Source organism: Macrobrachium nipponense, chromosome 1 (genome assembly GCF_015104395.2).
Source record: "Macrobrachium nipponense isolate FS-2020 chromosome 1, ASM1510439v2, whole genome shotgun sequence".
Classification (NCBI taxonomy): domain Eukaryota; kingdom Metazoa; phylum Arthropoda; class Malacostraca; order Decapoda; family Palaemonidae; genus Macrobrachium; species Macrobrachium nipponense.
Genome location: NC_087200.1, coordinates 90,788,038 through 90,805,310, shown reverse-complemented (window position 1 = coordinate 90,805,310; position 17,273 = coordinate 90,788,038). Strand labels below are relative to the sequence as shown.

The 17,273-nt window shown below is 44.1% G+C and overlaps 1 protein-coding gene across 1 annotated transcript in view; it reads right to left on the bottom strand.

Annotated features, from left to right (window-relative positions):
• The window catches only part of LOC135219456 (26S proteasome non-ATPase regulatory subunit 6-like), a 97,608-nt gene extending 82,599 nt beyond the window's left edge, over positions 1 to 15,009 (bottom strand). Inside the window, exon 1 of the mRNA XM_064256248.1 lies at positions 14,768 to 15,009. Coding sequence (XP_064112318.1) covers positions 14,768 to 14,912 — 145 coding nt within the window. The 5' untranslated portion in view covers positions 14,913 to 15,009. The remainder of the gene's footprint in view (positions 1 to 14,767) is intronic.
• Positions 15,010 to 17,273: the final 2,264 nt, after the last annotated feature.

The window sequence follows — 17,273 nt, the reverse complement described above, 5'->3', positions numbered from 1 at the left end:
GTCAGTAAACGTTTAAACCTTTTCTTCTTCTGTAGATGACAATGTCACTACATTACCCGGACAACGAAACCTCTATCTAAAAGCGTTGATCCAGGAATAAAAGGCTTTAGTTCTCTTGCCAAACATACTATGCTGGCCAGAACCCATTGCCGAGTCGTCATAGAATTGATTCCAGATTCTAAAGCCCAAAATTTCACTTGTCCTCTTGATCGTTTAGGACCAAGAGAAACATTTGATTAGGAGCAGTTCCATCTTGTCGGAACACGGAATGATGAGCCCAAAATTAGGATCCCATTCTAAGTATAAGATCTCTTAATCTTATCGTATAGAGGTATTGTATAAGATCCCGAAGATCTTAATTCTCTACTATCTCTAATATTCTTGTCTAGACAGAATATATCTTTTCACTGTGTTCATTGATAGCATAAATTACCAAGGTGATTCTTCCCTCTGAAAGGGAAGAAAATCATTATGTAGTTCACAGAGGTATCGGAAGAGGACAGTTTCCCCTTTCTATCTAGCACGATCTGCAGCAACTCTATGTCTTTAACATATTAAAGGAATTATCAAGCTTCCCTTGAAAAAATCCTCTCATTCATATTACTTCTGGTCAGTCTGAACGCAGACAGACTCAGAGTGAATAGGTTTTTCAGGTCCAATATTTATAATAGATTCCGATCAAATCTCTTAGAAAAACCTTCCGGACACATGCTGACAGAAGAACGTGACTTCTGTGAATCCAACCTTTTATTGCCAAAATGGATGCATTCATTTTCTTCCTTAGACGCCCATTTATTTTAATATGTGTTAAGAATATATACAACTGGGGAGGGGAAAAAAAAAAACTAAAGTTTATTCCCTCTTTAATTTAAAGATGGCGTATCTTGCTACCTCTCTTGTTTCGAGGAAAAGGAAGCAATCTATAAGAAGGTCGTTCATCTTCTGCCTTGCGAAGATATCTGTGAATATTTTCCGCAGGGTCTGACAACTCTTTCCAATGAATGTTAAATCGTGCTCTGCCGAATTAAAATTCTTATAATCCTATCACATTGTGGTAACAGCATCATCTAGGAAACTCTTGTAAGGATAGTAGGAGCGCTGTAATTAACCACGGTGTGTGCATAAGGCTTAAGCGTATCGTTATCTTAAGGTGAATTTTCTACTACATTCTTTCCTCGCCGAGGCAGAGAGATATCCTTAGCAAAACGAATACGATGTTATTCATGTTGCCTAAAAAATTCCCTCAATTCGTGGTTAAGTCCCTGATGTATGGGGAATATACGGTGAAGCATTCGATCCTTTAGGAGAGAAAGATGTAACCAACCGTTCACGACCGAGAACCGGATGGTACTAGATTGGCTCACAATTACAGCCGTGTCGTTCACTGCCTGGCTGCCTTCATTCTGAGTTGCCAGTTACTCCTTCAATGAATGGATATAATAAAATTATTCTCGAGTCTAAGAAAGCTCTCAATAATGCAAATTTTAGGCAAACAACCTTTGTTAAATACCGAGGCTGAATAGGTATTGTCGTAACAAACCTTTTAAGCGAAGTCTTTACTAGTAAAATCCTTTAAGGATATAGACAATTCCGTAGCGAACCAGAAAGGCAACTATGGTATGCGTATTATGACTTGTCCATTCAGTAGTCATATACAGCAAGCCTTCTACGACACTCTTTCCTTTCTGACATGCAGAGAAAGAATAGAAATCTTACTCTCTTCGTTCATTTCGTCAATAACTCCCGAATGAGTATTAGTCGAAAGATATTGCAAATGACAACCGAGGATCGAAGAGAATCTCTCCAGCTTTTATTATCTTGGAGATAAGTCCGTATTTTACGCCTTTCTTATCTGGAAGAGCCTCTAATCAATGAATGAGAGCTCGTACGAATCTTGTTCAACTTCCAAACGATTGCCCCTCTTTCTGTAAATGGTTGGTTGCAATCTATTTTAGAAGGAGGATGATTTTTAATATCCTCTTACTAATACTGAACTAATTCTCACAATTCTGCTCTATCTTCCATTCCTCAATTTGGGGCAAGATTGAGCAACCGAAGGAGAGCGCTTCCTTTCGAAAGGTGAAGGGCTATTCGCAGTACCGACTCTAACCTGACAAGGGCTACGGCAGCCTGTGCTACATCTTGAGTCCCTGCCTGGAAAAACCGAACTTGCTCTAGCCTTATTGCATTAAGACGATCCTGACAAGGGCAACGGCCGCCTGCGCGACAACTCCCGTCCCTATCAGGAAAAGCCTTGAATGTCTTTCACCCTTCGCCTGGAGGACTCTCGGCGGTGTCAGGCTCTTCTTGTAGGAGAAAGTGTCTGGCGCTAAGCAGGAGTATCTTGCCTAGAATACTCCTGGCGCCTGGTAGGAGTATCACGTTCCGAATACTCCTGGCGCCTGGGAGGAGTATCGTGCTCGTCGGAATAACTCCTGGTGCTTGGCAGGAGTATCGCGTTCCGAATACTCCTGGCGCCTGGGAGGAGTATCGTGATCAGAATACTCCTGGATCCTAGAAGACGTATCGCCCTTGGAAAGTTTTCTTGTTGGAAAGTTCGAGCATCTGAAAGGCGATCCTCGCCTGGAAAGTTCTGTACGTCTGGAAGGTTATTTGAATCTGGAATCTTCCGCCTTCTGGAAGGTTTCCGCTTGTGCGGAAGGTTTTGTGTGCGGAAGGTTCCGATCTCTTGTACATTTGTTCTTGCTTAGAATTCGACAATACTTCCATTTTCGACATAGCCCTCCCTTTCTTCTGAATGAGAAGGACTTCCATTTCCGATGAAGATCCTGGTTCATCGTGCTTCAGGCGCTTTGCGCCTATATTCAGGCCCTTCAGGTGCTTTGCGCCTCGTTTCAGACGCTTTGCGCCTTGTTTCAGACGCTTTAGGCGCATTGAGCCTCGTTACCGGAGCTTCATGCCCAAGGAGCTAGAAGCTTAAAAGTATATATATGTGTGTAATCACTAAACGAGATCCATATAATTCATTCGATCAACAAATATTCTTTAATATCTAATTCGATCTTCTCAGAATAGATATATTTTCAATATATGTACCGATGAGGAATTTATTGAAATAACTATTTCAAACCCCCATGGGATAGAGCCCTCCCCCCGTCCAACTGTACGGGGGAGGGACGAAACCCGGATAGGGCAATGCCTCTACCGCAACTTTTCTCCGTCTCTTCTGAGGTTCCGATAGCCAGACGAGATTATCTTGCATCTTCATTTAATCTACGCGTTGAATGTTTTACTCCTTATTCGTCAAGACGATAATAAAAAGGGGAAACACATTGAATTAGGATGCCTTTCCAATGGCTATCCCTGGCAGTCTGGGACGTTCTACAGAACCTGCCGAGGGGACGCCTGAACGGTGGGGGTTCTCCATAACCTCCGTACGGCTTTCGACATTCCTTCTCCTCCGGGCCAGGGAGCTTGGAAGAGGTCTAGGCCTGGGAGCGAGACAGAGCCGATCAGACGCACCCTCTAATGCAATGGGGAACACTATAATCACTTCTTACCTTATAATAGCTCGTATCTTGAGCTACATTCCTTTATCTTCAAATTGCAAACGAATTTGTAGTTTCTGTGAAGTAAGAAGGTGATGAGGAAACAACACTACTAGTACTGTTAATATTCTAACTGCTTGTCAGAACGAGGGCTATTAAAGCTTCAAAGAAAGCATATCTAGTTCTATGTTTTCTGACTTCCTCAAATAGGAAGTTACCTTATTTTCCTCAATCAAATTCTAACATTTATTACACTCATCAATGAATAAATATTTATATTTCCCTTTCTTGCAAACTATGTAATTGTCTACCGAAAACTTCGGTAGTTACACATACTCTATTCTTCGAAACTTCGAAGTAATTCATTAAAAGTTATTAAAAAGTTATTAAAAACGTATGCCAAACCACCGATCCAGTACTTCCCTGTAAAAGTCGGCCCAGAAGATCGATGGCGATGAAACACGAAAATCAAATCAGGAGGGAAAGCAAACATATGTTACCTTCCCAGCGACAGAGAGAATCTGATTAGAAAAACGGGAATAGTTCCTAGTCCTGCCACCCAGCGGCAGGCAGGTAGATCACCTGACCTACCTGTAGCGTGTGCCGCGAAATTCGAATTTCTGTCGGGGACGACGGAGTCGATAGCTATGTATATATCTGACAGGTAAGTTGAATGTATGAAACCTGTAAATAAAGTGTATATTAGTGTACGGAGGAAATATTACTGTAACGTAAAACGTGGAACCTTACCTTTCGAGTGAGGCTATCTCCGATAGTGGCGGCAGAGGAGGAGGAGGACAAACGGCAGATAACGTACGTACGTACACTTAACTTTATGAAAACTATAAAACTAAAATTTACGAAACACCTTAACAAAACTGTAACACTCAACTTACAAAAATCTAGAAATTACGTAAAAAAAAAATTTTCTTTTTTTATTTTTAACTTTTTTTTTTTACTTTTACGTAGGCTTTTTTTTTTTTTTTTTTTTCAACGTTCTGTTTTTCATCACTTGGTTCTACCTTTTTGCTTTCAACTTTGTTTTTTATCACTTGGTTCTTCCTTTTTGCTTTCAACTTTCTGTTTTTTATCACTTGGTTCTTCCTTTTTGCTTACTCCTGCTAATGCTGAAGGCCTCTAAAAAATAACGATCCAAGGAAGATTGCTTCTGCCTACTTTTCACAATGTTCCTGAAACGAATCAGGCAAACGTCATCGAACAGCGCAAGCATACGACCTGTGAGAGCCTTTTCGGGGTGTCTTTTTTCGATAAACGATTGCACTTTATGAAAAGCGCCTAGAATATCCTTAATTTCTGCCGTTGTCATAGGCTCCTCCTCCTCTTCCTCGCCGCTGCTAGAAAACTCCTCTTGAACGACGTTAAGTTGCATGGCCTCCAACTCCTTCAGGTCATCCGTCGTAAGCTCCTCTTGGTGCTCCTCGAGAAGGTCGTTGATGTCGTCCTCATTGACGACCAGCCCCATGGACTTGCCGAGTGCAACGATCTCGTCAAGATCTGGTTGAGAAACAGTTTCGGGATCGTCAACTGTTTCTGACTCTGCAGCACCAGCTTCGCCCACGTCGAATCCCTCGAAGTCTCTGGCGGATACGGCATCAGGTCAGAGTTTCCTCCACGAGGAATTCAAAATTTGCCTTGAAACCTCCTGCCAAGCTAGGTCAATGAGTCGGGTGAAAATGACGATGTCGAAATGCTCCTTCCAAAATTGACGCAAGGTGAGGTTTGTGGTATCGGTGATGTCGAAACATCTCTTGAAAAGATGTTTCGTGTACAGCTTCTTAAAGTTCGCTATCACTTGCTGGTCCATGGGCTGGAGGAGAGGGTGGTGTTGGGCGGAAGAAAAAGAATCTTAACGAAGGAATACTCCGCTAGGATATCTTCCTCGAGGCCAGGAGGGTGGGGAGGGGCATTGTCCAACACCAGCAGACATTTCAGGGGGAGGCACTTCTCTTGCAAAAACTCTTCACAGTCGGGCCAAAACACAGATTTACCCACTCGGTGAACAAAAGCCTCGTTACCCAGGCTTTTGCATTAGCCCTCCACATCACTGGAAGCTTCTCCTTCAAACACTTTGTGGGCCTTGAAGGCTCGAGGAGTCTCGGAGTGATACACCAGTAGGGCTTCACCTTGCAACCCCACTGATGTTCGAACAAAGTGAGAGCGTAAGCCTGTCTTTCATAGGCTTATGGCCGGGTAGCTTCTTCTCTTCCTCCGTTGATGTACGTCCGACGAGGTATTTTTTCCAAAAAAGGAAAAAGGCCAGTCTCATCACAGTTGAAACCTGCTGAGAAACTGTAGCCTTCCTTGGTCATCATCTCGTCGAAAGTCTTCTTAAATGCTTCGGCCGCTTTCGTGTCCGAGCTGGCAGCCTCCCCATTACGCACCACCGAATGGATGCCAGTCCGTTTACGTAATTTCTCGAACTAGCCATGCGAAGCCTTGAACTCTGGGGTTGGCATTGAAGTCCCTTCCCCTCCCTCGTCTTCCGCATGCGCAATCAAATCGCTGAAAATAGCACTGGCCTTGTGAGCGATTGCCGTCTCCGTTACTGTATCGCCAGCGATTTCTTTGTCTTTTATCCAGATGAGGAGCAGCCGTTCCATCTCGTCGTGCACATGGCTCCTCTTGCTGGACAAAATAGTGATGTCCTTCGATGGTGTAGTTGCTTTGATGGCATCCTTCTGTTTAAGGATGGTGCCTATTGTCGACAGATTACGGCCGTATTCCTTTGCGATCACACTCAATCGCATACCAGCTTCGTACTTCTTTATGATCTCCATCTTTGTCTCCAGAGACAGCATGCGCTTCTTTCCGTGAATTTCAACTTTCTTGGGACCCATGACTACGTTAATTTACGTAAAGTTACACAAATACGTAATAATAGTCTTCGCACAACACGATAATATGTACTGCAACGAAATCACTAACGAATTTATGTTACTAAACGAAATTGTTGGAGCGAACGAATGCCGAATGCGTACAGTAAAGTTTCGGGTGCGAAGTGGCCGAGCTAAAGCACGCCAACACATAGTACGTATGTATAGAAGATGCATGATGGGAGGGATGCTGTCCAATCAGAGAGAAGGATCTCATGGCTTGGCTAGCATCAGGAACCAATGGGAGAGCAGGAGGATGGTGGCGAGTCTACGATAACTAAGATGGCGGCGTGAGTTTCAAAATTGTTATGGGGCGAATCTCGGACTTTCAGAAACCTTTCGCATCTTGAAAACTTTTCGTATGTAGAGCAGTAAAATTTTTCGTCTTTGCTTTCGTAACTTGGATTTTTCATAAATTGAGCCTTTCGTATCTCGAGGTACTACTGTATTTCGAGTTGTAAGTAAAAATGTTGAATGCGTTTTGGTTAGATTTGCACTACGTTTTACACCCTTTTCACTACCCTCTGTTTAAATCTTAAAATTTGGTCTTAATTTCTAACTTTGGAGAAAATAGGTACTTACTTCGAAAGGAGAGTAGAGGTCTTTAGCTCCGTTTCTCACCAACAACAAGTCGCGACTGATGCCCATCTCCGATGTCAGGACGTGTTATGTAACTGTCGGATTGTTTCACGATGATCGTACATGGTCCACTCTGTACCCTGCGGTTTTTTACCCTATATAAGCTAACATTGTTCAAATGAGTGCTGGGAAGGCTGGGAAAGATGAAGTCCAACCGTGACCAGACCCTGCCATCCACACGGTAGCCGCCATATTGGATTTCAAAACTGCCTTGAAAACATATTTTACGAAGAGCATCACATGCTTATTTTAGTTCGTATGGGGCTTTCATTATATCACATTATGTTGACGAAACTTCAATCTTTTGAATGGTATGCTTAGAGTTGTAATTGTATTCTTGTTTCACCAATTAAATAGGGTAAATCACCACGGCAGGCCAACCCTCATCACGGTGGACGGGTCTTATTCACTCGATATTTAATTGGTGAAATGACAATTTGTCCAAAATTGCATTTTTCCTAACTATACAAACCTGAAGTCCTTTTACAATAGGAAGGTACTAGCGGCTAGCTGGATAGGTCGTAAGCTTTACGAACAAGGGGATTCGGTAGTTAACTGCCTTGTCCGACAGGCGCGCGCGCGCGACTGGGAGGTAAACAAATCACTTTTGCTTTTGGCCCAAGCAAAAACTGCAGAGTGAGGGGTGGCATGAGGTGGGACTATGTGTAAAAGGACCTCAGGTTTGTATAGTTAGGAAAAATGCAATTTTGGACAAATTGTCATTTGTTCCGACACGGCATACAAACCTTCGGTCCTTTTACAATAGGAAGACTCACTTCTTGGTGGGAGGAATCTGAGTCTTTTGTGAACAGACTGGTGTTTGCCCAACCTTGGAATGCCTCCCTGGGGTCGTAAGAGCGAGGAGGGATCCAAGCCTCTGTCCGATTGATCGGGTGTGCACCGCAGGATCAATGGTCAGACCTCTGGACCAAGTACTAAGAGAGAGGCAAGCGTATCTCTTCGTACCAGCAAACAAGAACAAGTTCCTATTTACAAGAGGCAACATAAAGTTATGGTTTGTCTCTTGTTGGCATCCACTTCCCCCCCCTTGTAGGAGGAAGTGGTGGATATTCGCTCCCATCCCTAGTGAAAGGGATAGGATGGGGCTCTGTCGAGTAGCTCACCGCCATCTCGTCCTTATCCAGCAAGGTGATGAACGTATCCCCTCTACCCACAGGTAGAGGGAAGAGAAAAAGATAGGAAGAGAAGCCAGTCACTCTCTCATTCACTTATCTATTCTTACAGTCACACCAGGACTCGATGCTGTTCAGCCTGCTAGGGTCTGGGTTAGCTACACAACGTGTTGAGAAGCCACCACGGGTCCCAAGGAAAACGATCCAAGGACCTGTAGGCAATATCCAAAAGGTAGAAGAGGGTGGCCAGTGGTCTGGTTGTACCAGACCCCTCCCGCCTTCAGTACCTGCGCCACGGAGAAGTTCTTGTGTAACTCGAGGGAGTGACTTCTAGGTCATCTTGGTGCTGACGAAGAGTCTTCAACACTCAGCCTGGGATGTCGAGTTTCTTCAGAAAGCGCGGTCGCGCTTTCACAGGACAAAGCAGCAACTCCTTTTCGCATCGAAGAGGCGGGTTGAAGTCCATTAGGGAGGGGATTGTGAAGGACTCTAACCGATCGTCAGGACCGAAGGGTTCAGAGTCTTCGCTACGAATTCGGTACGAAATCGAGCGTCACGAATCCCCATCCCCTGGATGCTTGACTTCGCAGGAAAAGTCATGCAATTACCTCAGAGGAAAAGAAGGGAATGGTCGTATGACCTATCCCTCTTCTCGACTTCGGTGATGTCCTGTACCCATACTGGTCTATCCGTCTGCAGCGAAGTTGTTCTTCTCGGTAGTGGATAGGAGGATAGGACACCGACACTCAATGGTGGGTGTCGATGGTATGGGTACTGTGACAAGCCGTTAGGACGAAGAAAAGACTGTTATGGAACAACCGAACTAAGTCCACAGCGAAGTTCGTAACAGACTTGGGCGCTCTGACAGCTGTAGACTGACTGCGTTCGGTAGGAGGCAAGTTGTCCAAGCACCCAAGCAAGTCACGTGACCTTCGCCTTAAAAGGGTTATGCCAAGAGACTAAACAAATAATTTGTTCGTCACCGATGCCAGAAGGCAAGGTGATGACTCTCTTAAGGCATGTGCCCAACAGGCGAAAGTCAATTGCCTTCTAGAGACCGAGGTCCCTGATGGCAAGATATCTCATAGTATAGTTGATTCTCGGCTAAGGAGAAACAACACTATGTGTCGTTGAAGACGAAGGTGTACAGAAAATGCAAACTACGTCTTCACAGCTGAACCGAGAGAAGGATTCTCAAAGATTCTGAACCTGTGCTACAAAGACTGAGAACGCTAACCCGCTATCATTGCTGTCCGGTGAGGATCGTAGTTGCAATAAAAGCGGAGCGCTTTTCAGTAATGAAGACAGGGAAATACTGCCTGAAGAACTGCTTCTCATGGGCTGAACATTTGGAAGTAGAGCTGTCAGGTCGGAGAGTAGGCGATGTCTTCTGACATATCTGTTAATTCGGGGCGAGCAATGAATAATTGCACACCTTCGAATACGAGATATTTTGAAGACAAACTCAGATGTCTGCAAAAATCATTCGCATTATGCGCGGTGCGATGCAGCGGGGGTGGGATAGTACAGACTTCTGTTACCGTGCGGTAAACAGAAGATGAAAGAGTCCAAGAGATATCTCTGTTGAAAATTCTCGCAATGTCGAAGGCGATGAAATCGAGCGTCACAGCAGTAGATGGTCCTTCATTATTGCGAGAATCCCCGTTAATCAGAGACCTAAGGTCCATGATTGTTGGGCAGAGATACGGTTCGGTAGTCAATCAAACCAGGGGAGAGAGGACGTAACCGACCGTTCATCTCCGAGACCTAGATGTGGCTCTGCTGGTAGGGAGAGGCGATCCATTCCCCGAGGTCGTTGTGCTGACGAATCAGCGCCATAACCTCGGCAAAGTTCCTCTGGATCTCGGAAGTCACAGCATCTTGCAGAGTAGGACCGTTGAGCCCTTCGAACAAGAGCATATTCCGAGAACCGTTCCTCCTAAGAAGGGGGAACAGCGATAGCCCTCTTACACATACGTCCTGGCCGGTCCAAGAACCGTGCCTGGCACGTAGGGCATCGTGGTGGGATCATGAGGGGCGCACCCCTCACGATCACTCCTCAATACCTCGCTCCTCCCGGTGTAACCCGAGGAGGTTGAAGGTACGGGGAGAGGCAGACCTGACGCTCCCTCCTCGCTCGCTGGCAGAACCAGCAGGCTTGGAGGGCTGCAGGCGATCGTCAACCTGCGGTGGGGGGCGATCGAGCTGCAGGCTGATCGAACCGTCTCGCTGTGGAGAACGGCTGGACTGAGCACCAGCGGCCCCGATCTCGAGTGTCAGAAGAGCTGGTGCTGGTTGCCGTACCCGATCGCTCTCTGTGAGAGCGACGGTCAGGCGACCTGCAGGCTCCACTGTCACAGTGAGACCGGTGCTTGTCCTCACGGCACGTCACGTCGCTGGTTCCAGTTGGCTGGCCCACCGGCGAACAGAGGGGGACCTCTTCCCAGTCTCAGCCCGTGGCCGGTCCCGTGGACCGTCACGTCATCCCGGGTAGCCAGCTGGTCGCCCGCGAGAGGCCGAGACGGACCCTGATGCAGTGGCAGACCACTGACACCAGGCGAGGAAGTATGGCCGGTGTTAGCCGGTACCCCTCTGGTCCCCGTGTCGGTTCTTCCTTGCGGAAGAAGAGACGGGCCCCGTCTCGAAGGAGCAGGAGGACCAGCGGAAGGAACCCTCCCGTCCCACCGAGGTGAGACGGGTCCCGAGAAGCTCCCGAGGGAGACTTCTTAGGAGGGAGGAGGCAACCTTCTTCTTCCTCGGCTGTGAAGCCTTAGAAGTCGAAGGGGAAGAGGTGGCAGCCGACGACGATGAAGAAGATGAAGGCGACGTTCCTCCTCTTCTTCGTCAGCTTCCTCAGGACAGACGTAAGATCTGCCATCCAGGGCGGAGCCGGGGCTGCTGTAGCCGAAGCCACAGGGCCCGGACGCACCTGTACAGACAGACCAAAGTCTGGGGTAGTACCACCACGAACAGGGACGACGTCGGCAGGTATGGGCATCTCAGGAACAGCAGGCACAGCCAGCACAGCATCGGCAGGGACAGCCAGCGCAGCAACAGCAGGGACAGCCAGCGCAGCAACTGCATGGACAGTCAGTACAGAATCAGCAGGTACGGCAGGCAGCACCGGAAACACAGGAGGTGGAGCAGCAGCCAGCAACATTCTGGTACCGGCGGCAGGTCCAGGGGCGAGCTCTAGGGCAGCGGAAGTGTGGTCGCGGCAGCGTGGCAACCACGAGCGGCGGCGGCACGCCCCCCTCTCGGTACGGCGAACGGCACTTCACAGCGGCTGTAGGCAAGACTGTTACCACATGAAGCGAGTACACCAGGTGAGGAGGGACGTCGTCACCTGGGGTCGATATCGTTGTCGTGGTCACCACTCCATGGGTGACCGCAGCAGGCCCAGACATAGAACCGCCGCCCCTGGACACTAGGCACGCCCTGCAAATCGAAGGACGCCCATACCTCACCAAGGTCCACCCTCGTGGCAATAGCACCTGCGGAAATAACAGTAGTAGTGATTAGTGGGGAGAAGAAGTCCCCTCGCGCGGGGGGGTGAGCCCCACCGAACGAGCGGAAGACCCCGAATACAATTGTACATCGGGCACCGAGCGCCCTCCCCCGCGCTCGACGGATCGGGTGCGAGGAGAAGAACCCAGATAACCTCCCCCCCGAAGGGGAAGGACCATCTGTGGGAGCTGAGCAGGGGGGGGGGGGGGGGGTATTCTCGTTCCCCACCCCCACCCGCTCAGCACTCATGTACCCAAAAAAACAAAAATAATGAGAGCCCGAGAGCAATCGTGCCCTCGGCACCGAATGCAAGGGCATAAGGATCAATTCCCTGACTGAGCGGAACTGAACCATAAATAAATATGATGCAATCAATAATAAAAGGAATAACATGAAAAAGAATCTTGCATTACGATTCACTTCACAATGAATAAAGGGCTCGGAGCGAGCGCATTTGCGCCCTCGGTACCGAGCGCAAGGGTAAAAGGATCCATTCCCGATTATGAACGAAAACCTTGATCCATAATGAATTGATGCAATCAAAATATATATGAAAAATGAAAAAGAATACTGCGCTTGCGATTTCACTTCATACAAAATAAAAAGGGGAAAATTCCCGGGAAATAGCGGAAACATTGATCCAAGTAAATAATGCAATCTCAATAAAATATGAAAATGAAAAAGAACTGCACTTGCGATTTCACTTCATTCAAATAAAAAGGGGAAAGATCAATTTCCGGGTAAGAGCGGAAACTGATCCAAAATGAGTATTGCTACAATAAAAAAAAATATATGAAAATGAAAAAGAATACTGTACTTGCGATTCCACTTCCATACAGAATAAGTTTTCGTGCCGAGCGCATTCGCTCGGCAACGAGCATACAGGTCAAAAAAATATAAATGAAAAGGGCACTTACTTACGATTTTCATCTACACATTTCCAACCAAAATATAAGCTCGGAGCGAGCGCTCTCCCGCCCTCGGCACCGAGCATACACAATACGAGGATCATTTCTGGGAAAAATGAATTCCCGCACTTACGCCCTTCAGTCCCGGCACTCGGGTAATCGGAGGGCGTGGAGAAACCAAGATCCTTTAATTCACAATTGAATTCAATGGAAATAAATATGAAATGATTGTACTTACAATTCAGTTTCACTAGATAAATAGAAAAAGAAAAACACTACCATGCGAAAGCAACGACGATGAAGCGGGCAGAGAGCGATGATACACGTCTACACGCCAGCAGGCCGAAAGCAAAAGAGATTTGTTTACCTCCCGGTCGCGCGCGTGCGCCTGTCGGACAAGTAGTTAACTACCGAACCCCTTGTTCGAAAGCTTACGACCTATCCAGCTGCCGCTAGTACCTTCCTATTGTAAAAGGACCTCAGGTTTGTATGCCGTTTCGGAACAATTACGGCACTGGGTGTAATGCACTATAGCAAAATCTCGTTCTGTTACGAGTGTTCGTTACAGAAATAGGTATTGCCCAAAAATGTGCTTGCACTGTCTCTGAAACCCATAGTAGACATGCTGCTTAGTTGTCAATCAAGTTTTTATAACCAAGTATTTTTTACAAGCTAGCTATTGAATAAATTTGTATTTTTCTCAGTCAAAACATATGCCCCTCAATGCTAACTTTCCTCTTTTAACGACTTTCTGGTCATTGCAAATTCGGCCCCATAATTTCTTATGGTGCGAAAACAGACAGAGGCCCAGGGACCGAAAACAATTGCGTCACACTACGGCGGTAATCCGGCAGTAAAACATCTTCATATATCCAAAAAGTAAATAATAAAAGATATATATGCGCATTACGATTATAACAATTACATGAATAGCTGATAACAATCTGCATGAATAACTGGTAAACTGTTCTGCAAGACAGTTGAGTATAGCAAATATTTACAATAGGTACGAAAGTCAAGATGTCGTGACGTCATAATACAAACTTAAAAGAACGTTCTAATTCAGAAAAATAATTACTTAAATTTGAGTCAGAGTCGAGTTACTTTTTCAATAACGAATATTTTCAAATTAATCATCATAAATATGTAAAATATTGATTTTTACTACTTATTTAAAAATTAGCTAAGAGCACGCTTCTCGTCATCTTCTACCAAAACAGCTGTTTACTCCTGGCTTGTTTGTTGGTGAGAAATCGTGTTTCGATTGTTGTGATGAAAGTGCTCCAGCGTCTGTGGGTACAAGTGGTGTGCGGATTTATCACAGGAAATGTAAAGTTTGTTGATACAAGCGACTCCGTAAACATCGAGATGGCGTCAATCTTCGAAACATTTTTAGTTGTAGGCTAAGTAAAAATTTCTAAAGCGTTTTGGTGAGATTTCCACTGCCGTGGATGCCATTTTCAGTACCCTCTGTTTAAATCTTAAAATTTGGCCTTAATTTCTAACTTTGGAGAAAATACTTACTTCGAAAGGAGAGTAGAGGTCTTTAGCTCCGTTTCTCACCAACAACAAGTCGCGACTGATGCCCATCTCGGGTGTCAGGACGCGTTATAGGGCTAATGTACTTTTTCGGAGAGTGGCAAGCGTTGATTATAGGTGGCCTGGTTGGCCTGCCGTGGTGATCTACCCTATCGAGTGAATAAGACCCGTCCAGTGTGATAAGGGTTGGTAGTCAGTGATTTTTTACCGTTATTGGCAAGGGCAAAAAACAACTGCAAGGAAAATGTTAAATGCAACAGAACCGAAGCCAAAAAAACATTTAAAAAACTACATGGTAGCCCACAGGTCTACTAGGTAGTAGTGCTACCTACTACCTACATTACCTACTTGGATAGCCAAGGCGTGGTAACCTAACAACAATACTGAATACGACAGTACTAAAAGGTTACCTAACACGATACCAACAAACCAGGCACAGTAATTTCCTATGTAGGTGTAGCCTAGCTACCTAGTAGGTAGCTAGTAGTAGGTAATATCAATTTATTTAATACCTAGATGATTCTGATGAATATCTACAGTGCAAGAAGTAAAAGATTCAAAGTAAAGACATGAAGGAAGGGAGTTGCCTAGGCAGTCGTAGGTTACAAAAGTCCACACAAATAGCCTAGGCTACTTACTGTCTTTTTCGATGGCCTGTAGAAGCTCTTCTTTCTTCTTGGTATCATTTTTGAAATCAGTCAGTGTCAAACTGAATTTGAGTTGGGCTAGGTGGAGATCGGGGTTCTTCTCCAAACCCTGCTCTTCTAAATTTTCTGCCGGCATTTCAACAACTTTCTTTTGTACACAAAAGCTTCGCAGTTCACAATGACTTTACTCAATAACAGCTTTAGTGTCAAGCGTCGACTAATTCCTTTTACGATCGCCACACACCGAAGTATTGCTTCTCATCATAAGTCTCCTGCAGGACGGAATGATATTCTTTATGTTGATCATAATGTGCTACCGTGTTTCACACACACACACAAACGTGTTATATATATATATATATATATATATATATATATATATATATGATATATATGTATATATATGTATATATATATATATATATATACATATATATATTATATATACATATATATATATATATATATATAATATATATATATATATATATATATATATATATATATATATATATATATATATATATATATATATATATATATATATAAAACCCTAGTTCTCATAACGTGTAACTAAAAATATGAAGAAACTCCAAAAGGAGTCACAAGCACCATTATATTCTCATGAAAAATGGCGCTTTCACGGCGAATTACAAACATTTTATTTGCTTTTAGATTGTATTATAAATTATAAATTTAGATAATAACAGCTGTCTTACCTTTCGTACAGCACGTCACTAAAGGACAGCAAGGAGAAATTGTAACATGTCACATCTGCTGTATACAAATTACAAGGCATTTTACATAGCTTGCCATAAAGGAAGGAACGTAAAGATTACGTTTTGTGAGCTTCTTGAGTATTTCATTTGCTTTTCGTGAGATTGGTTTTTATGGGAACGTAGCCAGAGACCAGCCATTAATTGGTCACATGTCATTTAATCAGCAGTTTGATATGGTAACATGGGCCATAGATATGAAGGGATGCCTCCAAATGCATCACAAATGAACACAACTTTATTTCGGTTCATCTCTCGAACTGCAGATCAAACTTCCTATTTTTATATTTTCTTTTATTTTGGAATTTATAAAGCTTCAGAGTGTACATAAGTTGCTGTACGCTTTTCAGCGCACGCCATGGTTCGTGTTAAGAAACCATACTGAAGATTAAGTTTGAGCTGATTCATTCACTGTTGAGTGCCCATTTGGCACCAAACATCTGGTAGATAATAACTACTTACCGATGAGAGATGACAGAAAAACAAAAAAGAATGGAAAACTGCACAAAAAGAGAAATCGCAAAGCAGAAAGAATTCCATTTAAGTTTAAGAACAGGGTCATGAGCCATAAAAATGGTCTTTAAAAACTGCTTATGTTTGTTAATTTAAAAAAGATATCACACGCATACAAAGCGTGTTGATTAAAGGGAAGATAAAGAGGATAATGCATATGTATTTTTAAATTCCGGCAATTATGCCATGCATAGATTCAGATACTATTTGTCGTGTAACATCAACTCTCGTACATCCAAGTCGACTGTGTTCAGTCTAAATAAATAAGGCAGGCGGGAAACGTACTATGAATGGTACTAGCCGATAAATCAGAACAATTTTCATTATTAAACGTGTGAAGACCTTCCTTACCCACTAACCACGATCTTGTAACTCATCTAGATTATAAAGATCTTTGTGAAGACCTTTACCCACTGATCACGATATTGTATCTCATCTAGCTAAGCAGCAAAAATCACATGTATATGTTTGTATGTAGAATTTCCTGGCATTTCCGCCGATATATAATTCATCAATATATGTGAGGAATTCCTCTCACAACGATTTTATTTTCTAATGTTTTTGTGTATTCACTTGTTTCCATGCCATTTGTCTTTTATTATAGTTATTAGTGTCCGTCTCATTAGAAATTATTGATTGATTTTCCCTGCGTATTGCCGTCTGTCAGGTAATCGACAGACAGGAACTATGTTACTGTATTTGTATTCATGTGAAAACCAAATATATTCGCATTCCCATATATTTTGTAAAGATATGTACGTCTATATTGCATGACATAATAAGGGTGAAAGAACCACATCTACTCGAGAATGACACTCTTAACATTATTTTATCTGATTTTGCTATGTTCCAGTACGTAGTATCTGTGGTGCGCATAGCACCGAAAAGATGGTTTTACACAAAGACGAAGTCTTTTGACATAAACGTCAGTAGACGTTTTAGTAGCGAAGTATAATTACTGTTTTAGTTATGATAATTCATTTGTCTTTAAATAGATGAAATTGTTCTTAGTGAATGTATTGCGCATATTACGTATGGTAAGAGTTGGTGTTATTGGGTCTTGTTTGCGCATCTCGCCAGAGAAGCCATTAGGAGAGGTCAAAAGATCGGGAGGGGAAAGGAAGGGTAGTAGTTCGCCCCTCTAAACGCTCCTTTGCGTGCCCCTCTAGGGGTGTGTATGCGTATATGCGTAGTACACTGTATGGGCA